Consider the following 24,309-nt stretch of genomic DNA (forward strand, 5'->3'; position numbering starts at 1 on the left):
TAGACCTGGCTAAAGCAACTACGATTATCTTCACAATTCTGCGAGATAAAGTATAATACATATAACACCGAAGACTTACTATATACAGTCATCTCCTAGTAGGCAGGATGTATCAAAAATGAAGCCCCCAGGTCCTTTCTCTCTCTCCCTACAAACTTGACGAGATGTACACAAAATGAATCATATTTCTTGATAAGACATAAATGGCCAACATGTAAAAGATTGGACAGCCTACATTACATTTGAGGTGACAATTCAGTGCCCATCAGTTTCTGTTGTTGCTAGTGCCAGCATAATTAGCACCAAAACTTCTTAGGGAAGTAGAGCTAATGGATATACCACCAGAACACGGGGAAAATCAATTCATTTATGATTATAGTGAAAGACACTGTACCATGCTAGGGAGATTTTTTGGCATTGGAAGTGCAGTAACATATCTCTGTGCTAAAGGTTTATGGCTACGTGCATCTGGTGAAGATGAGGTCTCAACACCATCAGATTGCACCCGACCATGGAACTTTGCAAACCGATAGAAGACTGAGAACTTCTCAATATCCTGGCCTTCCACTATCACGTCTAGTATTGATGCTCTCTTGTCCAGTCTGCAACAGAAGAAAAAGAATATCAGAACTTATTACTTGGATTTATGTTGCATATTGTCGGGCAAAAACTGAAGTTAATAAAAAAGATAGAACCTAAAGACAACTGTAACATGCAAAAAATAAAATGACGCGGAGGAATTGACAGAAAACCATTATGGAGCAGCTACTAAAGACTAATAGTATTGATATTTTCTGAAACAAATTAATTACTGCTTGCTTCTATCTGAAACATCAGCATCAGCACTTCTATCCTCATATTCTCAGAGTAGGAAATGATGATTAAAGACCTTTAGCTTCGTATATTCCAATATGTGCTAACAGAAGCAAAAAGACCATATCAGAATCCAAATGAAGCCCCGGGAGTTCCCCAATAAAACCATATTTGGTTGATCACAAAACTGAATTCTGCAGATCCAGGGGTAGTTTCCCAGTAACTTGGCAGACTCATTCTAACATACTAATATTACTAAGACGGGATATATAAGAAAATGAAACATTTCTTTGCAAAAGAGATGTAGCTCAAGATAGTAATCTACAAAGGGAAGAGATCACACAACGGAATTAACCAAAGCAACAAAAGATCTGATAAACTTTCTATAACCCAACGGAGAAGTGATTATATTCGAAAACCTGAACCTATCTTTTCCGGTATTGATATAAAAGCAGAATTAAGTTAACCTATTCAACTACCGCAAGGCAAGACATCTCCATTTTCCTCAAGACTTCTCTTTTTTTTCCTTTTTTTTTTTTCTTCTCTCCAACAAGTTTCCTCCCCCTCCCCAAAGAGCCCCCAAAAGTAAAATGACAAGAGTCCCCATGGGTCTAATATATAATTATACAAACTCATGTGTTGTAGTGGTGTAAGAGCCCGTCTGGATTAGCTGAATTTAAGTTGCTTTTAAGCAGAGGTGCTGAAACACACTTTTTAAATGCTGGAGCTGAATTTATGAATAAGTACTTATGTGTTTGGATAGAGGTGCTGAAACTGTAAATAAGTAGTAGATGTGTTTGGTAAAAAAGTGCTAATAAGCACTTTTTCTCTTAAAATGACTAAAATACCCTTAAAGTTGTTAACACAAAAAATTAGCACATTATTACAGTATTTTAAATTTTAAATTAATTTGAATCTCAATTCACATTAAAGTATCAATTGATTAGACGATTATTTTCAGTAAATACGAATTATTTATTTAAAGAAAGAACATATAATAACTAATTATTTAATATCATATACTAATAATTAAATTAAATTTTATATTCCCCTAATATCCATCTTAAAAGCTTCCATCTTCCCAATCCAAAGCCCCTGACCACGAAAAGGCAAAAGGAAAAGAATCGCTTTTAACTAAAAGAATGAAGATCACAATCCACATGGTATCATAATGCTGCAAACAAAAACAAATAGATAGAATGACTCTCATCTAAGCCAATTAAACAAAATACTTTGGCACCAGCCACCAAGGATAAATGGGTAAGTTTCAATGGTGACTGATTCCAGAAGTGCCAGAGTAGCTCTATGAATAGCATATTTGAAAAAGGTTGTTCTCCGTTATCAGTTGAAGCAGACGCAGAGTACCCACATAAAAACAACTACGAAATCATAGAATATTTTTCACTCAATAGGTCCACAAAGAGGGAAATAGATGAGAATAGATAGAGGAAGAACGGAAACGAAGAGATTACAGATTTGCAGTTAGGCATTTTGTATTGAAGGATAATTTAGGAATTATAAGAAAGTATAAGGGGCGATAAAGTAATTTATTTGGTCAACTTAAAATAGCTTTTAAGCTAAAAGCAATAAGTTGAGGTTTGCCAACTTATAGCTTTTGGCTTGTTTTAAGCACATTGTAACTTATTTTAAGCACTTTCTCAACATTGCGGAATATAGAAAAGCTTAAAAAAAGCTAAAAATCTGATTTGACCAGCTTAAAAGCCAATCCAAACACCCTCTAAGACAACCATGAAGCATTACCTCGAAAAGTCACTTTCCAGTCTCCTCGCTCTTACTGTCAACTCTTCCACAGCTTTGGCAAACATATGGTTGTCATTTCTCTCTGGTCTTTTGGACTTGTCATGAAGTCTATGAGAATACATTAAACACACTATTAGGGCAAAGAGCAACAAAGATGTAGACCTGATTGGAACATCTCAAGCAACAACTAGCAAACTTACGGTTCTTTGCTAGTGTGAGGTGCATTTGAGCATGAGACCATGCTGCATGCATCCCCCAACGCCAATCTAGAAAAGGAGTAAGCCGCATTCTCATACTCTGAGTTAGCATCAGAAAAAAGAATTGCAGAAGGAGGAGGGCGGAATAATTGCTGTATAAGCTGAGTGGTCAAAATAAGCCTTCTTTTAACTTTAAGCCTCAGAGGCCCATGTTCAATGAAGTCAATGTCTTCTTCAACCTGTTATTATAAGAACATGGGATTATCGAACTGATGTAGCAAACAAATTTAAAAAGGGAATTACAATAGGCAAATCAAGATACCTTTTCCATAAGCCTATTAGTTGATTTGGCCCACTCGGTTTCTGCCAAGCTGCAGATAGACAAGTTAACAAATATTATTAAACCTGGGCTGGAACTGAGACAATCCAAATAAAAACAAAATGGAATAGCAAAAAGTGTTGAGAAACCAGCATGAAAGCAAAGGAGTTTACTAAAAGTTGCGCAAAATATGAACCTGATTGTCTGATTGCTCTGTGAGTCCAGCGAAACCTCTTTGCACCAAGGAATAAGTTCAGATGTAACACGTTTCCGCTTCTTGGGTTTCAGCAATTGGTGATGCTGACCAACATTCAGTGGCAATGTCTGTGGAGAAGAAAAATCTTCAATTGCAACAGAGCTAGCAAATGAACTTGGCCCAAGATTACTTCTATCAGTGTTTGCAGGAAATACACCCTGTATAGAATCAAATGCCTGCAAACCATTGGAAGACTTCACAAGGGTGAAAGGTTGATCAGTTGACCTCATGGAGGCAGCTTTGTGTGCTTCATACATCTGTAACATCTGCGCGTTTTTGAAGGTCCCATACTGATTAAACCAGGACGGTGCCATCTGAGGACTAATTTGAGTATGCTCAGGCTTTAAAAGATTTATATTATTGTTGTGAGAGTTGCTCTGAGCATCATTGTGATGAGATGCAAGTACATCCTGAGGAGCCAAATTTCCTCCTTGTTGTGATGATAAGCCTCTTTGTATATTTTCCCGCCCAGAGAAGTTTAGGATTCTAGAATCGGCAGAAAGAATTTGCTGAACACCCGTATTGCTGTCTGATACCCTCGTTCTTTTCAAGGGTCTTTCACTTGGATCAGTCTCTACATTTTTCATGGCCTGCACTTGGTTTAATAAGGAATAATTTGGATGAGGAAAGTTATTTGGTTTCAGAGATCGACCAAAAGCTTCAATATCTCTCTGCATCAATGCAGAATTTGCAGGAGATCCTTCTGAGAGGTTATTGGAAGGTTCTCTATCCTGTGAATCACTTATCTGAACTGGTTCAATGTTTTGAAATGCTACTGGTTGAGAAGGGCTTTCTTTCACTCGTTCTTCTTCCCCCTCAACAGAGCCCAAAATATTTGCCGTGCTTGTACCAAGCTCAGATGTGAACTTCCATCCCTTATTTGCATCTTGATCACCTTGCCTCTCTGCAGCAGACAATGATGACTCCATATTATTCAATTGATGTGACTGGTGAATATGAGAAGATTCCTTGGTGGATTGGGCAACGAAAAGGGGCTGCCGTGGTGGAAAATTGGTCCACGTATTAGCGAACATTTTTGAAGAAGCACCCTGCTGAGCGATGCCAGACATTGATAGAAGCTGAGAAACTGACCCTGGCTCTTTAGATGAAACTTGACCTGCAGAGAGCCTTTCATAGGGACCATTGGCATTACTTAACTGAGACTTACCTGCAGAGATTGACGGGTTATCCTGTTTATCATCACCAGCCCCTTCGGGTATGGAAGCCTGTACAGATTGACCACTTCCAGGTCCTCTGCTAGAGTCACCTTTCTCTGCAGAAAAGGGACCATGTCTATCAAAAGATACATTTAGAGACTGTTTAGTTGACAGTTGCCCAGTAGCTCTGACCAGAGGAGAATTTTGAAGTGGGCTTCTCAAGTAGGGAAACCCAGAACTAGAATCAAATGCAGAAGAAAACTTTCCAGGCATCATGTACAAAGAAGTTTCATTATATGTACTCCCTGGAACTCCAGAGCTGTTATTCTTCAACTCTTCCAGAGAGTGTTCAGCAGGAGGCAATGATTGACCCTGATGAAGAGGGTGCATCCGTCCCCGACTCTTCTCTCTGATCTCCTCAGCAGCATGAGAGTATGAAGACCTAACTGCTTGGGTACTCTGAGATGACAAAGAATGGTTTTGGATCGATACCCGTTGAGATGGAGGGCCAAGTTGTAGACCAAAGCCTTGAGAGGCAGAAGACTGACTTCGTTGGAGATGACCAACGGACCCAGCAGAATTTTCTGCTTCAGGCTTCCCAGATGATAATTTCTGTTCAGAATTACTTAACTGAGTCATAGAACCGCGCACACTTGATTGGTCTACCTTCTGAAGAAGCTGGAGCATGTTTGGACTGCAACCAGAAAAAACAATCAAACAATAGAACACGAAAGGCACTGGAAAGAAGTTTTTAGAGCAGAACATGAAATTCAACAAGGCCAATAAAGAATTATGTTGAATAAAATAACAGAACTTCTAACTCTTCTAAGATCCTAAGAGCATGATTGCGTAGTGATCAACAAATTAACTACCTAGTTTGTGCAGCTTTATTTGGTGGATATAAGTCTGATCTATTGAAGGGACCAGGCATACTAGATCCACCACTATGAAAGCTGCTTTGTGAATGCACCTCGGTAAAGCCTGTGCCATCTCTTATAACATCATATGGCTGCCCCTGTAGATTAAGGAATATTATCTTTTATTAATGACCAAAGATTCGCAACACACAAATAATGTATTACGTAAAGCACATAAATCACCTCTTCCAATTCTGCGTGACTCTTAGGAACCTCACCAAATACTTCCGACTGGCCATGATTGGCATTCTGCAGCAGCATAGACTGAGAATGGCTAGGCTCTTTCCTATCATAAGAAGGATCGAAACCCTCATCCATGTTTCCCATGGGATGATACTGAAACTTGCGAGGCCAAGAATTTTTCTGGCCAGCCTGAACAGATGACTTCTGCTTCCCAGTGGGAAGACACCTTGAATCACTAGCATCAGACAAGATATTCTCCCTCATATTAGCAGCAGTTGAATGAGCTAATAAGTTAGAGTGGTAGCTGTCATTCGAGTTCTTATTATCGCTGTTCTGCTTCTCATGCATTCTAGCTTCTACATCACTAATACCCCTGTCCAAGACCTGATTGTCTTGGGTAACATGACCCTGCAAAACTCCCAATGCTTCGTTTACCGTAGACTTGACAAAGGGATCAGTGTTCTTCCAATAATCAGAATGGTTATTATTTTGAAGTTGGCTGGTTTCCTCGCCACCCCTGATGGTACTTGAGTTGGGTGCAGAGGCAGAATTCTGCAAGTTAAAGACCTCCGAATTCACTTGGTGATTAGCGATAGATGATCCCACATGCACCATATCAACTGCAGAATTATGGCCAGAGTTAGAGTTCCACGTCACACCACAATGAACAATTTCAGCTTGGATGAATTTCTTCCGCTTGTCATCTTGGGAACAATTTGATGAGTTCTCACTCGAAACTCTTAAAGCTGCATCTCCAGAGGGCACTGCAGATCCTACATCACTCCAACCAGCTGTTTTGTCCCATAGTTGTCCAGCTCCACCAAGCTGGGATGTTAAAACACTAGAAATCTTTCTCATATTTATTTCTCTGCTAATAGGATGAGAACTGCTCCCAAACATCATCTGGTTTACTTCAGCAGCTGACTTCTGCTGTGGACCAGAATTTGACCACTTGTTTCCTTCCTCCGATGACTGAACAAATCTTTGAGAAGAGTTGGCATGCAAACTCTGGCCTGGCTCATACGGAAGCCTGTGGCCCTGGACATTCGAGTAGTTACTGTTCATATTGGTACCATCAGAGGGCTGAACAGAAACAGAATTCAAGGATGAGTTTGGGAGTAAATTCTCTTCAGCAGAAGATGTTTTATGTCGCCCACTGTTATACATCAAATTCTGAGTCCCTGAAGGAATTTCAATACTGTGAAAATTTAAACCACTCCACTCCTCCTGTACCCCAAGGTCAGTGCTAGAAGTTTCTGCGACAGCAGAATGCATAAGTGCACTCCAAGTACCACTTTGAATAGAAGAAAGCCCATTCATTAATCCTTCACCATCAAATGGATTACCACCTTCCCCATTCATATCAGGGCTCTTGCCAAAGGCTGACCATATATGATCCTCTGAACCAAACAATATTCTTTCTTCTGTAGGATCTAAGCCAATTTCATTCTGTGAGGAAGAAGCATGGGCCCCTGCTTTCTCCTGTGAGTTTTCTGAAGGAGAAGCTAGACCCTGTCTGCCGCAAAAGTCCTGCAAAGCTGAACTTCCCTGCATGGCATTTGCTTGCTGAGGGCTCTCCAAATTTATTGCATTGGTCAGAGATTGACTTGGAACATGTCCAAAATGATTGTCGCCTGGGGATCTCTGTGTAGGAATGAAAGCCCCATCCTGTGCACTGGCTTGATCCTGCAATCCAGCATACTGATTAACCGGAAATGAACTATCAAAGGTTGGCATTGGCTGCGTTGTGGGCTTATCGGTTATTCCTTGTGAAAATGGGTTCACACTTCCTCTAGAACCAGAAACAGGAACTCCATATAGAGATTGGTCAGCTGATAGAGGAATCAAACCCATTAACTGTTGTGCTTGTCCAATGTTGGTTGGATTCAGTCCATTGGAACATCCCTGAATAATTGGAGAGCCACGTTGCAACCAATTTGTGTTGCCAAGATCACTTGACCAAGGATAATTTAATGCACCCGAATTTGTAGTGTCATGAACCAATGCAGGGGGATGACTACCAGATGCCACTTTAGATAAGGTGGGGACCTGATTTAGCGTATTTTGCTGTCTGGTATCTAATTGCTCAATTTGGTGCCTTTGAAGTTCCTGCATCTTCAACATGAGTTGCACTTGCTGCATGTCACATTGCTGACGGTTCATTTGCTGACCACCAAAAAGATCAAAACTAGCAGGACTATCAGAAGGTTCTGACCTAACCGGTACTCTTGTCTGCTGCTCTGGACCCATTCCTTGATGTGATGCATAAGGAGATAATCCTCCTGAGGCCAGACTACGTAGATCATAACCTGTATCGGTAGCCAGAAATTTGGTTTCATCCGGCCTTGTCTGGTAAAACTGATTACCATACATGTAGCCGTTCACATTTGTCTGCTGATTTTGTGACTGACCCTTTCCGAACTCAGGCCTTGGGGTGGACTGCATATAATTCAAGGCATGCTGGTTGGCAAAAGGATAACTGCTTGGCCCTTTCCCGCTATCTGCAAATGCAGGAAATGTAAGAGAACAACTAGCACATAGAGCAATAGCTACCAAAAAATAGCTTAGAGAACACGTGACATATAAAATTACCAGAGTTCTGTAAATTGTAATTCTTTGTGTTGGAAGTCAATACACCTATCTGTCTCTGACTTCCAACCCACAGATTGTTACTATGAGCTGGCCAATTCCCATCCACTACTGAGGAATGATGCTGCTCTTGTGACAAGCTGTCTTGTGCAAAGAAGTTGTGAACCCTATCTGCAACGTCGTTGCCAGGCATAGATGATTTCACTCTGAAGTCTTTGACTGTTGAATGTTTCTACGTGGTTATTAGCATAGAGAGATATCAAATGAATATCAATATTTCACAACCTCACGTCACAACAGATGCACAACCCAGCATTTAGACATAGTCGCCTGGTGTCACTCTTCTCTTGAAAGCTAAGAATCGCTGCCTCAAACTCCTTCAAGATCATTCAAGTGTAGTTAGGTAAGTTGAAACAGTCATAGCGGTTTTTGCTATCAACAGTCCTAAACAATAGTTACCAATTTTGAGATTAAAAAAAAGTGGCTTGCATTAACAATTGGAAGGTTACACTTTTGATGGTTCTACTTCAATGGACAGTATGAATGCAAGGGCGTGATCCTTATTAAAAAATGAAAAAGAGGGTATAACGAATTGTTTATTGATGTTCACAACCAATGGGAAGGCAAGGCACTGAAGCTCTAATTTGTTTCTTCACCAACAATAACAGCGTCAATGATGGACGTCGACGAAGTTGGCATAACATAAAATATTGAGCACGCGACCTAAGGATGTGCATGTGCAAGCTTGATGGATTAAATCAGGAGAACTGCAGAGCACATAACAGGTTTTTGGTCCAGTAAATAAAAACCCAATCTTACTGGATTTTTCTTATTTGCCCAGTACCAAATATTCTTGCTAAACCAAATAACGTAGAACCATAAGCCATTGAGCCCAATTGCTGCACTCCCCATGCATAGACAATCAATCACTAATCACAATCCTCATATTACAGTATACCCCTACCACAATCATAACACAACCACTTCATCAATACCCCTATAAACCATTCCTTGCAGGCTTTTCAACCATAACATGTGCCTAACTCATGCCTAATATGTTACAATTTGGATTAGACTCCGAAGCACCAAAATTTCCTTGGAGCAAACCTTTTTGTGTTTGTAATGCTTATCAAAACTACATCAATTTCTTAATACATCGCTAAATTGGTGCTTCCTCCATCCCATTTTATGTGACAGTGTTTGACTGGGCACAAAGTTTAATTAAAGAAAAAAAGACTTTTAACACTTATGGTCTAAAACAAGTCATAGACATTTGTGTGGCTATAAATCATCTCATTAGGAGTAAAATGAGAAGTTTAACATTATTTTTTTTCTAAACAGAGAAGGTGTCATTCTTTTGGGACAGACTAAATAGTAAAGTGTCTCACATAAACTGGGACAAAGGAAGTAGTAGTTAGAATTTTTTTTTTTTTTTTTTTTTTTTTTTTGAGATGGTAACAATAGTAGCTAACTACTACAGTCTACAGTATTCTAACTGAAGACTGTAGTAGTTAGAATATTTTATACTGGCTTCCCAACTAATAGCTATTTCCCACCAACTTTTTTTTCGAGTATGCATATTCCCATTGCTCCTAGAAAATCAATAGGAAGAATCCCCACCAGAGCGATCCTAGCTTGCTGCAAACAAGGCAGCTAAAATGGATACAACAAATAGTGGTTATATTAGCACCAAAAAAGAATTATGCAGGGTCTGTATTTAATCATGTCAAGAGTCGAGAGAATCATCAATACTCAATAGTACTATGTACAATATTATTTTATTAAACTATGTAGAATATTTCTATTGATTATGTCATTGTAAAAGACTTGAGAGATGTATCAACAAAATTTCGTCACAGTAGAGAGTCAAAGAGTAATTAAAATATTTGGGTAGAATATTCTTAATGATTATGTCATATTAATTGTGAATCCCAAATATTTAAAAACTTTCCTTATTCATGTAGCTCAAAACTTCTTTAAAAGGAGTCCTTTTGTTTGTTGTCACTAACCAAATTCACACATTCCTTTTCCTTTTTTTTTTCTCCTTTTTCATATGGTATCAAAGTTGATCATGTAAAGATTTAAGTAGTTTCCCTGTAGATGACAACCCCATACGCCACCTGACTGTTCAAAGTTTTCTTTCTTTTCATAGTTTACCCACTTTTGTCTATTACCAGAGCCCAATGCATTGCCAGATTTTCTCACCGTATTGGCTAACTGTTTGAAGGGAGAGTCAGCATCTGCCTAGGGCTAATGTTATCTGTTCACATCAACTAACCAGTCAAGTCAGGGCTCTGGTTTGTCTAGCTCTACATTCGTCTATTTATCAATCTATTTCAGCTACCCGACTCAAGTTAGTCATTTATGTCAATTGACCTGTCAAATGAGCAATGCATTTTTCCCTGATTAGCTTCATGTCATTGTCAAACCATTACTAAGTCAGCAATGTGGAATGCCAGCGAACTTGTCACATTGGCATCTTGTTTGTCATTAGTTTTGTGATAATCGTATCTCGTTTGTCATTTTAGTCAAGTTTAGGACATGCTTTTATGTCTGATGGATTTACAGCAACACCACAGGGAAGACATTATGCATTGCGAAGTTAGTTTTGTCTCATGGCACAAGTCAATTTTATTTCCAGCATCACTTTATAGTTAAATTTGCAAATTCAAGTTGTTTCACCACCTTGAATTTGAGGGAGTTTATTAAATGTCAAGAGTATCACCAGGAGTTGTATGGTTCGCCACATAAACAAGAATAATCCAACATAAAATTCCACATAAGTAGCATAATTTTATTATACTGGGCTTAGTTTATTTAACTGGGCTAATTAGTACTCCCTCCATTTCAATTTTTTTTGGCTTACTTTTCTTTTTAGTATGTTTCAAAAAGAATGCCACTTTCTATATTTAGTAACTCTTTACACCCGACATCTTACATCACATATTTAAGACTGCAAGATTCAAAGGGCATTTTGGTACATTACACACATATTAACTTAAGACCGCAACCTCAAAAGTCTTCTTTATTTTCTTAAACTCCATGCGGAGTGAAACTAAGACAAACAAATTGAAAGGGAGATTTGGTTGAATAAGCAAAAAAACTCTTTGCCTAACTAATGCAGCATTTGATTGGTGATATTAACTCAATATAACTAATTTTGTGTTTGGTTGCAACTCTACATTATTATACTAGCAGAACACAGGAATCCATATATTATTTTATGCGGACTACAGTGTGGAACTCTCTCGCATGTTAACTCACAAAAGGTAGGATGAGACACTCTTTTTTGAGTTTATGGTATGATGAAACTCTCTTTTTCCTATCACTTCTGTCCAACCATGAAGTTTAAATCTAGACACAAGAGAATATTATCTACTAATGGAATCTACAAATAACAAATGAGACAAGTCCTCACAAAACAAACTAAGCGAGAAAGAGCTACCAGTTCCACTTATAAACTTCTTTGTCTAGCAACTAAACTTTCTTTCCTTTTCTTTTTTAAAAAAAAAAAAAAAAAACCAAACCATTCAGAACTGAGGCAACATTTGAGAACTCTAAATTCCAACACATTCTGTCCCAAGAATTAAATCCAAGAACGATTTATTCCAGACCAAAATCAACATAAAATCATAAATTGAAATCTCAAAGATATATAATTCAATGCCACATGATCTATATAAATGGGGCCAAAAGCATATAAGCACCCTTTCACATTGGGTTAGTAGGGGGCAACATATTGATAATCACATTCAGTTCTGGTGTAGTTTCTTTTTCGCCTATGTGTATTGTTACACGTTGCTGCACTTATTTTGTACATTACTGTTTTGTTGTCTCTCTGTTCTTTCCTACTATCTTGCGTCGGTTACATCGCTTTTGAGCCGAGGGTCTACCAAAAACAACCTCTATATCTACCCCGCAAAGGTAGAGGTAAGGTCTACGTCCATCCTACCCTCCCCAGATCCGACTTGAGGGATCACACAGGGTATGTTGTTTCTATACTAGTTGGGTCAGTACCCCAACAATCGGCATTTATTTTTATTTTCTTGTCTATTTGAGTGTCAGTTTCTTATACCTATTTTAAGTCGTGCAATTTAGGTAGAAGTAAGGTCTACGTACATCCTACCCTCCCCAGACCCCACTTGTGGAATTACACCGGGTATGTTGTTTGTTTGTTTTTCTTTGTGTGTGTGTGAGAGGGTGGGCTTGTGGGGGGGGGGGGGGAGCAATTAGGTTAAAAAGACACTATTTTTATCACAACTTCTCTAAAAAACCTTACATGACATCACTACATATAAATTTTCACTTAAGCATCCAAGGGTGTCGTCTAGCGGTCAAATGAAATAAAAAAGCATGGGACACTAAGGTCCAAATTCTAGAAAAGACAAAATAATAAGATGATTTCTTTACATCTATCTATGTCTTAGGTAGCAGGTAAAATAATCGAATAGAGGCCAAACACCACCGTACCAAAAAATTGCCCTAACCATCAACAACAAAACGGTACATAAGTGCAAATTTACTGTATCCATCAAATGCAAAACATTTCGTGCATGTTTAGAGAAAACTAGGGTTTATAAAAACAGTAATTGAAGATAAAATTCATAAATAAAACTCACAGAAATGTTGAACCTTTAACACCAACTGAGCTCAGATCCTTTCAGTATTCCAATTCTAGGGTTTTTAATCGACAGTACAAAATGGTAGAGAGAGAAAAACCAGCTGATAGCACAGAGAGAGATAAAGTGATCGAAATAGTGTGAAATTTCAACGAACTACTATGGAGCCAGGTTAGGTTCGGACCGAGCCTAAGCTCCGGTCCAAAGTTGAGGTTCGGAGTTTATGTTTCCATTGGTACATTTTCAGAAAGGCCATGTAAGAAATTGCGTGGTTAACCAATTAAATACTGACACGTAATAAGTAAGGAGGTGGAGCCTACCGATTAACAAATTTTGGAAATTTAAATTTCTGAACAATCTAATGGTGTCTATCGTATAGGAATAATCATTGTTTGGTCTTTTAAATTTTTCCCTCCAAAAATATGGTTTACGTGATCATAAACGTGGACAAATGGAGAAAAATAGGTGACCTTTTTCTCTTTTTTATAGCGTGACCTTTTTCTTTTATTAAATTAATGAGGTAATATGGATGGAGGGTTTACGTTATGTTCATGCAACTGTGCAATTGTTTTGTGCCATGTGACCATATATGTCTATAGAAGAAAACTAACTGGTAATTAATTGTTTTAGCAAACTATGATTTTTCATTTAAATATTTGAATACTTTCTTAAAATATGTTACTATATTTATTTGTGAGATGAAATGTGTGTCTTTGGTTATATATTTTCCAGATAATTATAGCCACAGGATGTAAGTAATTTAAAACTAGCATTAATAACTCACTAATAATTTCTTTCCCGATTTTGATTCAATTTTTTGTAGATTCCAACCAGAGGTGCCAAACTAGGAGAAAAATTGAAACAATAATAAAAGTTACATGTAGCAACTACGTACATGCTAGTTAGATTTCACGAGTTAATTATGGGAACATATTAGAATCAAATTGAAGAAACATATCTTATGAACAATAAGTACAATGACACTACAAGAAAAATCCGCCAACCAATTTTACCAACAACCCAAATTCATTAGCAAATTAGCAACAAATTACTAACATATTAGTAACCAAATTGTTTTTTAGAATTTAGCAAGGGATTTCTAACGGATTACCAACCAAAATTTTACTAACTAAATACTTTAGTTGGTAAATATGGCGGGAAAAAATGGCGCCTAATTTAGCAACTTCCTACAAACGGTTTACCAACCGAAATATTGCCAACAAACACCTTTCGTTGGTAATATTATCAACGGATTATATATCGGTTGGTAAATATGATAGTAAGAAATAGAGTATAGTTTATTAACAGATTACCAACAAATTACCAACCAACCATTTACCAACGACGAAATTTTGTTGCTAATTTTACCAACCAATTAAAAATACGTTGGTAAATTACCAACAGATTGTTATTTGTTGGTAAAGTTGCTAACTAATACTCAAGCGGTTGGAAATTCTTACCAATGGATTAAGATTGTGGTTTGCAAATTACTAACATATTAGAATTAGTTAGTAATATACCAACCGATAACTAATCCATTGGCAAAATTTACCAACCGATACATCTTTAGTTGGTAGTATTACATACAAATGCTAAATCAGTTAGTAATTGCTACCAATTAAGATCAAATTCATTAGTAAATTACCAACTGATATTGAAACAGTTGGTAAATTTACCAAACGAGAAATTAAAGTGGTTGGTAAATGACCAATTGGTGCTCAAACGGTTGGTAAATATAAGGATGGTGCTAAATCGATTGATATTTTTCGACGAATTTAACATTAAATAATAAATTTAGTGATGGATTCTACATCAATTGATATTGTTTTATGAATCTAGCATTTAGTGGTAAATTTATCTTTCTTTATAAATTTAACGGCAAAGGGTCAAAAATACTAAAGAACTATTCGAAATCGGTCACCTATACCCTCCGTTAGTTTTTCGTGTCGAAAGGGCCCTTGCTGTCAATGGAAGGGACCTCAAATACCTCTCCACTTAACGATTGACCATTTAAGCTGACGTGGCAATGCCACGTGGAAAACATTATCCACATGGACGGCCACACGTCAGCCTCTATCCCTCTTATTTTATTTTTTCACCAGGCCCCCCTCTTCCTCCCACCCCTCACCCAAAAAAAAATTAACAAAAGTTTTGATTTTTTTTTCTTTTTCACCAGCCCCCCTCCTCCTCCCACCCCCAACCCCTCCCCCCCCCCCCCAAAAAAAAAACTTCTTTTCAAGTTTTTTTTTTTTTGGGTGGTGTCACGACCCAACCCCGTAGGCCATGACTAGTGCCCGATCTGGGCACTCAAACTCATTCTAGTATATGGCAGAAGCCGACAAGGCTTTATTTCAAATTTAGATAATTTCCAGAAAAATTTCGGCAGAGTTTCCTTTGTTTTACTGACTATCCCATATACCCTGCACGCAGAAAATACCAACAAAGGCCACACAGGGCCAACAGAGTAACATTTAAATATATGCGGACCGGCCGCCGCGGCGAATGGGATCGCCCAAACACAACATAAGCACCCAACTGTACAGAAAGACCCTAACCCACAAACATGTCCACAGACCTCTAACAGACCGACAGAATCATATGACGGGACAGGGCCCCGCCGTACCCATGAACGAGAATATACATGTATAGGAGTGACAGACTATACCAAAAGATGGCTCTGAATAAAATAGCGCTCCAAAAATAGCAGAATGAGATCCTAAGCGGACGGATCAGCAAACCTGTCGTCGGTACCTGCGCGGCATGAAAACGCAGCCCCCGAGGAAAGGGGGTCAGTACGAAATATGTACTGAATATGTAAAGCCTGAGTTGCAGAAACAAAATCATAACTGGTATAGAGCGTACAGAAAGTAAACAGAAAATACAAAGTATCAGATATATATTTTCAAACATGCGGAGTGTGTACAGAAACATATGTCATATCAAATCCGGCCCCTGCCAAGGGACTCAGCAGACAGAACGTGGCCACCCTCCCGACGCTGGTGCCACAACACAGAAGAATCAGAATAGGGGCATAGCCCCGTAACATAATATGTCATATCAGATGGCCATAGTAAATCATATCAGAACAAGCGTACATGGCACAACATACTCCACAAACCCATGTACGCGTATACCTGCCCCCTCACATCGAGGCACGGCGAACAATGCAAAGGATCACGCTTGACAACATATCCTGGCCCGGGCTCAGTGTGGGAAACATTGGGGCATCCACGAATAGAGTAGTGAGAAACTAAATGCAGTTAAAATATCATAAATATTTTCAAACACTCGATGAGGCATATTAATGACAAACAATTCCAATGAAGTCGGACGGGATCATAATAAAAACATTTCGGACATCATAATAACTTACAGAAGCATAACCTTCCTGAAGTCGTTCCGAGTGTCAAAATAATTTATCAGACTTAATAGAATATTTAAAACCATATTCGTTAGGTAATTAAAAGGGTAGTCGAAACGTTTCTTTCAAAAATCGTTCGAAAAGGAGACTTTAGTACATTAAGGGCAAAACCGGGAATAGCGGGCCCACCTCGGAACAAGCAAGGCGGTGGGCTCAAATTACGCCCTTTAAGCTTATGGGGTCACCTATAAAGGTTCTACGGACATTCTATAGCTTTTCAAGGAGTTTAGAGAAAGTTTGCATAATTTCAGGAAAAGCATATCAAAATGGTTCAATTCTACTGAAGGAAAAACTGAGATTTTCTCTTGCGGATTCTGATGGCCACGAAGGTCTTTTGAGGCCCGAATCCGGTCCTAAAACACTTTAGACATGCCAAAAGAAGGATCGGGGTAGCTTTACATACCTTTTGAGCTTTTTAAGCCTATCCAAGCTCACTCTCCGTTTCGTCGAAAATCTGCAAATGGTCACATTTACCAATTGTAAGTTATAGATGCTACAAATTCAATTCAACTCTTATTTGTCTACCGAAATTTCGGCAGCACTTCCCCTATACATATAGCACCCCCGAGAATTCAACTCGGCCAAATCAATCAACAACAACCCAAACAACAACATCAACATCAACAAAGAACATTAAAAACACAATTATCCTTCAACTAGTCATTTTTCTCACAAGTTGACATAACCTTCATTCTAACCCAAACTTTCAAACTAACATCATTGATTTCACATCCATTATCACTCAAGATCATCACAATGTAGATTTAGAGACATTTCATATCATTTTCCTTAAGTTATACACTCGATATACATAATATACAACTTTCCGCCAAAGTCATATTTTATCCAAAACTCCTAATCTTTGGCATACGTATTCATAACATGTTTCCTTCTTCCAAGTTCATCAATACTTGTCATAATTAGCAACCTAATAACTTCATTTTCATAATGTCGTAAAATCGTACTAAAACGACATAAGCTTCAATATTCCATTTCGATACAAACTTATATCATTTTATCTCCATATACATTGCAAGTATCATAATAACACATTAACCAAACTTAATCCATTTCCATTCCACACACTCCAAACCACACGGCCAAACACCCCACTAACCACTTCTATCAATTTCATTCAATTTTCATTCCCAATATGCATTTTACCACAATCACAACTAGAATATGACATAATTTAAACTCACCATAATTATACAACATACATACACACACGGCCATATACTATATCTCCTACCCACTTTGCAAACTTCCATATTTCCATACAATCAATTCATTTCTACATACTACAACATAAACATGACTTCATAACACAAGAACAAGGGATAATTTCTTACCTTTTTACTCAATCTTCTTCACTTGAATATAGGGTCAACTTGAAGAAACAAGACTTCTTCCTTCCAAACCAACTACACCAAGTTGCAAAGGGGCCTTGAATTAGTAGGAAAGTCACAAGAAATGAATTTTTAAGACAAGATTTTTGGTACCTATTTTTCTCCTCCAAACCCGAGACCTCTTCTTGTTCTTCTTCTATTTTCTTTTGTTGTTCTTATCTCTAATTCCTTAAGTCTTCAATGGTATAAGTAGTTGAAGTGCTTGGTCACATGACCAAGCACATGACCAACTAAAAATGGCTTGGGCCAAGGCCTAATGTGGCCGGCCACCCTTAAGAAAATAGGCCTCATTTTCAATTCAATTTTTGGGCCCAATAGCTTATGGATCGTATTTTGTAATTCCCGAAACTAATTTCCAAAATTCCAAAATTACCCTTAGCCTTGTCCCGCTCTTTCATGACTTTATTCTCTCATACATAACTCTTATGTTCAACAAACTATCAAATTTGACCTTATATCTCAAGAATCCAATATTTATCGAATTTTCCAAACGTGTGAAAACACGGGATATAACATCCTCCCCCCCTTTAGAACATTCGTCCTCGAATGTAAAATTAATCTTATAGGGTTGGAAAATACTTTGGGGGAGTTTCTAATTATAGACAACACATATGACATACGATTGGTATTAAAATGAAATTAAGTAGGGATTCAAGGTTACCTGTGGGCATAGGGAACAGATGAGGGTATTTCTTCTTCATTTCCTCTTCGGCCTCCCATGTCATTTCCTCCCTATTCTCGTTCCGCCACAGTACCTGAACAGAGGCTACATCCTTATTACGGAGCCTCCGTACCTGACGATCCAAAATAGATACAGGCTGCTCCTCGTACGATAGTTGCTCCGTCACTTGAATATCATCTGCAGGGAATATTCTGGAAGGGTCACCGATGCACTTACGAAGCATAGAGACGTGAAACACCGGATGTACCGCTTCCAAATCAGATGGCAAATCTAACTCATAGGCGACATTTCCAATTTTCCGCACGATCAGATAAGGCCCAATATAACGCGGACTAAGCTTACCCTTTCTGCCGAACCGCATTACGCCTTTCATAGGCGATACCTTCAGAAATACCCAATCACCAACCTGGAATTCCAAAGGACGACGCCGTTTGTCAGCGTATGATTTCTGTCGACTCTGGGCTGCCAATAGTCGTTCCCGAATAAGTTTCACCTTATCAACGACCTGCTGAATCATATCCGGGCCGATTAACTCTGTCTCGCCAATATCAAACCAGCCGATAGGTGACCTGCATTTCCTACCATATAAAGCCTCGTACGGAGCCATCTGGATGCTGGAATGGTAGCTGTTATTATAACAAAATTCAATCAATGGCAAGTGATCCTCCCAGCTACCTCTGAAATCAATAACACAGGCCCGCAACATATCTTCAAGCGTCTGGATAGTGCGCTCGGCCTATCCGTCACTCTGAGGATGGAAAGTTGTGCTCAGGCTCAGCTGAGTCCCTAATCCTTCCTAAAAAGATCTCCAGAAGTTCGCTGTGAACTGAGCACCTCTGTCAGTGATAATAGATATAGGAACTCCATGAAGCTTCACTATTTCTTTAATATAAATCCTGGCATAATCCTCGGCAGAATAAGTAGTTCTGACGGGGAGAAAATGGGCTGATTTTGTCAGCCTATCAACAATAACCCAGATGGAATCATACTTCCGTGGAGTGCGGGGCAACCCTGTAATGAAGTCCATATTAATGATCTCCCACTTCCACGTCGGAATTTCCATTTCCTGCAACAGTCCACCCGGTTTCTGATGTTCAATTTTGACCTGTTGACAATTGGGACACTGGGCGACGAATTCTGCGATATCCTGTTTCATGCCATCCCACCAGTATAAGCATCGGAGATCATGGTACATCTTCGTAGACCCAGGATGGACCGAATAGCGAGCATAATGTGCCTCGCTCATAACCTGCTGCCGAAGACATGCAATATCAGGTACACACAACCTGCCCCTGAATAATAAAGTCCCGTCCGGAGTGAACTCGAACGGAGTCTTCTCCTTATCATAGGCTGTGTCTCTGTATCGTGCCAAAACAGGATCTTCATATTGATGCCGCTTGATATCTTCCTTAATAGATGATTCAGAAACCCCTCGGACAGAAATCCGTGTACCTCTAGATTTGGCCAGACGAACCCCAAGATTAGCCAACTGGTGAAGGTCACGCACTATCTCTCTCCTGTCTGGCTGTAAATCTGCCAAGCTGCCCATAGATTTCCGGCTAAGCGCATCTGCCACAACATTAGCCTTTCCCGGATGATACAGAATATCCACATCATAGTCCTTCAAGAGCTCCAGCCACCTCCGCTGCCGCAAATTAAGCTCTTTCTGCTTGAAAATATACTGGAGACTCTTATGATCTGTATAGATATCAACATGAACGCCATATAAATAATGTCTCCATATCTTCAGGGCATGGATCACCGCCGCAAGCTCCAGATCGTGAGTAGGATAATTCTTTTCATGCTTTTTCAATTGCCGAGAAGCATAAGCTATAACTCTGCCGTGCTGCATCAATACACAGCCCAATCCCACGCCAGAAGCGTCACAATAAATAACATATCCATCGGGTCCCTCTGGAAGAGTCAGAACTGGGGCTGTAGTCAGCTTCTCTTTCAGCAACTGGAAGCTTCGTTCACAAGCATCAGTCCACTGGAACTTGGCTCCCTTCTGAGTTAGCCTTGTCAAAGGCGCTGAAATCGAAGCAAACTTTTCCACAAATCTTCTGTAATAGCCAGCTAACCCCAGGAAACTACGTACCTCTGTGGGCGTCGTGGGTCTGGGCTAATTTTTCACGGCCTCAATCTTCTGTGTATCCACCCGGACACCATCAGCTACAATAATATGCCCCAGGAATGCCACTGAAGCCAGCCAGAATTCACATTTAGAAAATTTTGCATATAATTTCCGATGCCGAAGTACCCCAAGTACCGCTCTCAGATGATCTGCGTGTTCTGCCTCAGACCGAGAATAAACCAGGATATCATCGATAAATACAATTACGAACATGTCTAAGAACTGCCTGAATACCCGGTTCATTAAATCCATGAATACCGCAGGAGCATTAGTCAGCCCAAAAGACATAACTCTGAATTCATAATGCCCATATCTGGTCCGGAATGCTGTCTTAGGAATATCGGCCTCTCGTACCCGTACCTGATGATAGCCTGACCGAAGATCTATCTTCGAAAAATATCTGGCGCCCTTCAACTGATCAAACAAGTCATCAATTCTGGGGAGGGGGTATTTATTCTTTATAGTTACCTTATTCAGCTGCCGATAATCAATACACATACGCAGCAACCCGTCTTTCTTACGCACAAATAATACCGGGGCTCCCCAAGGCGAAGTACTGGGTCTAATGAAGCCTTTTTCTAACAGATCCTTCAACTGCTCTTTCAGTTTTTTCAATTCTGCCGGTGCCATTCTGTACGGGGGAATAGATATCGGCTGGGTATCTAGAAGCAAATCAATAGTAAATCTATTTCCCGCTCCGGAGGAAGGCCTGGAAGCTCATCTGGGAATACATCCGGAAATTCATTAACCACGGGAACTGACTGAAGAGTCGGCGCTTTTGCTGTCAAGTCTTGTACCCGAACCAGATGATAAAAATAACCCTTTCTGATCATTTTCTTCGCCTTAAGGTATGAAATAAACTTACCTTTCGGCGATGCTGTATTACCGGCCCATTCTATAACTGGCTCCCCAGGAAATTGGAAACGAACTACCTTATTTTGGCAGTCAACATTAGCATAACAGGAAGCTAGCCAGTCCATACCCATAATAACATCGAACTCGATCATATCTAACTCCACCAGATCTGCCTTAGTGTCTCGGCCGCATATAATTACAGAACAGTCTTTATATACCTGTTTCGCTACAATAAAGTCCCCAATCGGTGTGGCTACCTCAAACGACTCTATAGGTTCAGACGTTATACCAATTTTACTAGCAACCAGAGGCGAAATATATGACAAGGTCGAACCTGGATCAATCAATGCATACACAGACCGAGAGAAAACCGATAATGTACCTGTAACGACATTAGACGATGCCTCCTGATCCTGGCGGCTGGAAAGAGCATAAATGCAGTTCGAAGGACCGCTAGTACCAGAAGCCCCACCACGGCCTCTGCCGCGACCCGCTGGTGCTGAAGTACCCGGCCCCGTAGGGCGCATAACCACTGATGAAGATGAAGACCCGGCGGCTGATCCGGTAGGTTGCGCTGCACCACCCGAACTACCCTTATACGGGCAATCTCTCACAGAATGGCCCTGACAGCCACAAGAAAAACATGCACCTGTGGCTCTGTAGCACTCTCCCGGATGGTATCTGCCACAATAAGAACACTGAGGCCTGGGTGGCCTCGTCTGACCAGAACCCCTATCTGTCCGCGAACCTGAAGCCCTGGAGCTCTGACCTGCTCCTGAATAACCTGGGCTATCAAATCTGTGACCTGTAGGCTGTGGAGGTGCGCTCTGTGCCGGCTGGGATAGATGTCTGCTAGGCTGCTGCGGCTGCTGAGGCTGCCTGCCCCGAAAATCTCCAGAATACCCCGATGATCTGGCCCTCTTGGGCTGTCTCCAATCCTGACTCCTATCAGGCTGACGCTCTCTATGCCGGTCCTCCATGCCCTGGGCGTGGGCCTGAATCCGGGCAATATCCATGCCGGGCTGAGCAGCCAATACCAAACAACTGTCGACAAAATAACGGTCCAGCCCCATAATATACCTGTGCATCCTATCAGCCATAGTAGCTACCACAGCAGGTGCGTATCGGGCCAATGAGTCGAACTCCATACTGTACTCTCGAACACTGCGACCCCTCTGTCTCAGCAATAAGAATCTGTCAGCCTTGGCCCGCCGTAACTCCGGAGGCAGAAAATGGCTAAGAAAAGCCTGAGAAAAATCATCCCAAACTGCTGGGGGAGCGCCGTCGCCTCTGGATAACTCCCATGACTCGTACCAATTTGCCGCTATATCATACAACCGGTAAGAAGCCAATGTGACTGACTCTGTCGCGGAAGCATTAATAAACTGTAAGGTGCGCCGCATCTTCCTGATGAACTCCTCGGGATCCTCCTTGGGCTTTGTCCCGAAGAACTCTGGAGGGCCACAAGTCAAGAACTCACGGGCTCTCGAACTGTCACGCCTGTAAGCCCGGTCACCTCCCAATCCGTGCCCTTGAACCTGTCCTGCCACAAGTCTGGTCAATAGCTGGACTGCCTCTCTCATGGACTGATCCCCAGTGCCTGGCCGTGGAGCTGGGGGCTCAGGTACTGGAATCTCGGGAGCTGGCGGTGGAGCCGCCCCCCGACCTGCAGCTGCTGCTGCTCCAATCTCCTCTACATGTGGCGGTGTGGAAGAGCCCTCTGCCGGGGGCAAAATATCAGGAGCAATATGAGCATGGGCCCTGGTAACCCTCTGGGCCCGACTAGTCTCTCCCACAGCTGCTACCTTGGCCTTTTGGGCCACTGTCGCCTTTTTTGGAGGCATAACTGCAAATGTAACAATTCGTTAGGGAGGAAACATCCTGATAACACAGCTCTATCGCACGATCTAAGACAGAAAGAAGGGTAGTATCCTAAATGCCCTGTAGCCTCCTGTTTATAGGTGTGGTGCACAACACACCGATAAACAAGACTCTACTAGACACGGTCTGTAGACATTCCGAGGACGAACCGCTCTGATACCAATCGGTCACCTATACCCTCTGTTAGTTTTTCGTGTCGAAAGGGCCCTTGCTGTCAATGCAAGGGACCTCAAATACCTCTCCACTTAACGATTGACCATTTAAGCTGACGTGGCAATGCCACGTGGAAAAAATTATCCACATGGACGGCCACACGTCAGCCTCTATCCCTCTTATTTTATTTTTTCACCAGGCCCCCCTCTTCCTCCCACCCCTCACCCAAAAAAAATTTAACAAAAGTTTTGATTTTTTTTTCTTTTTCACCAGCCCCCCTCCTCCTCCCACCCCCAACCCCTCCCCCCACCCCCCAAAAAAAAAACTTCTTTTCAAGTTTTTTTTTTTTGGGTGGTGTCACGACCCAACCCCGTAGGCCATGACTAGTGCCCGATCTGGGCACTCAAACTCATTCTAGTATATGGCAGAAGCCGACAAGGCTTTATTTCAAATTTAGATAATTTCCAGAAAAATTTCGGCAGAGTTTCCTTTGTTTTACTGACTATCCCATATACCCTGCACGCAGAAAATACCAACAAAGGCCACACAGGGCCAACAGAGTAACATTTAAATATATGCGGACCGGCCGCCGCGGCGAATGGGATCGCCCAAACACAACATAAGCACCCAACTGTACAGAAAGACCCTAACCCACAAACATGTCCACAGACCTCTAACAGACCGACAGAATCATATGACGGGACAGGGCCCCGCCGTACCCATGAACGAGAATATACATGTATAGGAGTGACAGACTATACCAAAAGATGGCTCTGAATAAAATAGCGCTCCAAAAATAGCAGAATGAGATCCTAAGCGGACGGATCAGCAAACCTGTCGTCGGTACCTGCGCGGCATGAAAACGCAGCCCCCGAGGAAAGGGGGTCAGTACGAAATATGTACTGAATATGTAAAGCCTGAGTTGCAGAAACAAAATCATAACTGGTATAGAGCGTACAGAAA

General features: G+C 40.6%; 1 protein-coding gene across 2 annotated transcripts; it reads right to left on the reverse strand.

Annotated features, from left to right (window-relative positions):
- Positions 1-10: 10 nt before the first annotated feature.
- On the reverse strand, positions 11-13,021 carry LOC132603509 (uncharacterized). 2 transcript variants are annotated; one of them, XM_060316607.1, is made up of 9 exons: positions 12,825-13,021; positions 8,196-8,569; positions 5,604-8,104; positions 5,376-5,518; positions 3,287-5,197; positions 3,094-3,142; positions 2,775-3,010; positions 2,575-2,682; positions 11-602 (listed from the first exon to the last, which is right to left on the reverse strand). In XM_060316607.1, exons 2-9 carry the CDS (start codon positions 8,383-8,385, stop codon positions 374-376), a joined length of 5,367 nt encoding a protein of 1,788 aa, XP_060172590.1. In that variant the 5' UTR covers positions 8,386-8,569; positions 12,825-13,021; the 3' UTR covers positions 11-373. The 2 variants fall into 2 exon arrangements, with proteins under 2 accessions (XP_060172590.1, XP_060172589.1); XM_060316606.1 differs by having other exon boundaries at positions 12,812-13,021.
- Positions 13,022-24,309: the final 11,288 nt, after the last annotated feature.

Source organism: Lycium barbarum, chromosome 7 (assembly GCF_019175385.1).
Source record: "Lycium barbarum isolate Lr01 chromosome 7, ASM1917538v2, whole genome shotgun sequence".
In the NCBI taxonomy this organism is placed as follows: domain Eukaryota; kingdom Viridiplantae; phylum Streptophyta; class Magnoliopsida; order Solanales; family Solanaceae; genus Lycium; species Lycium barbarum.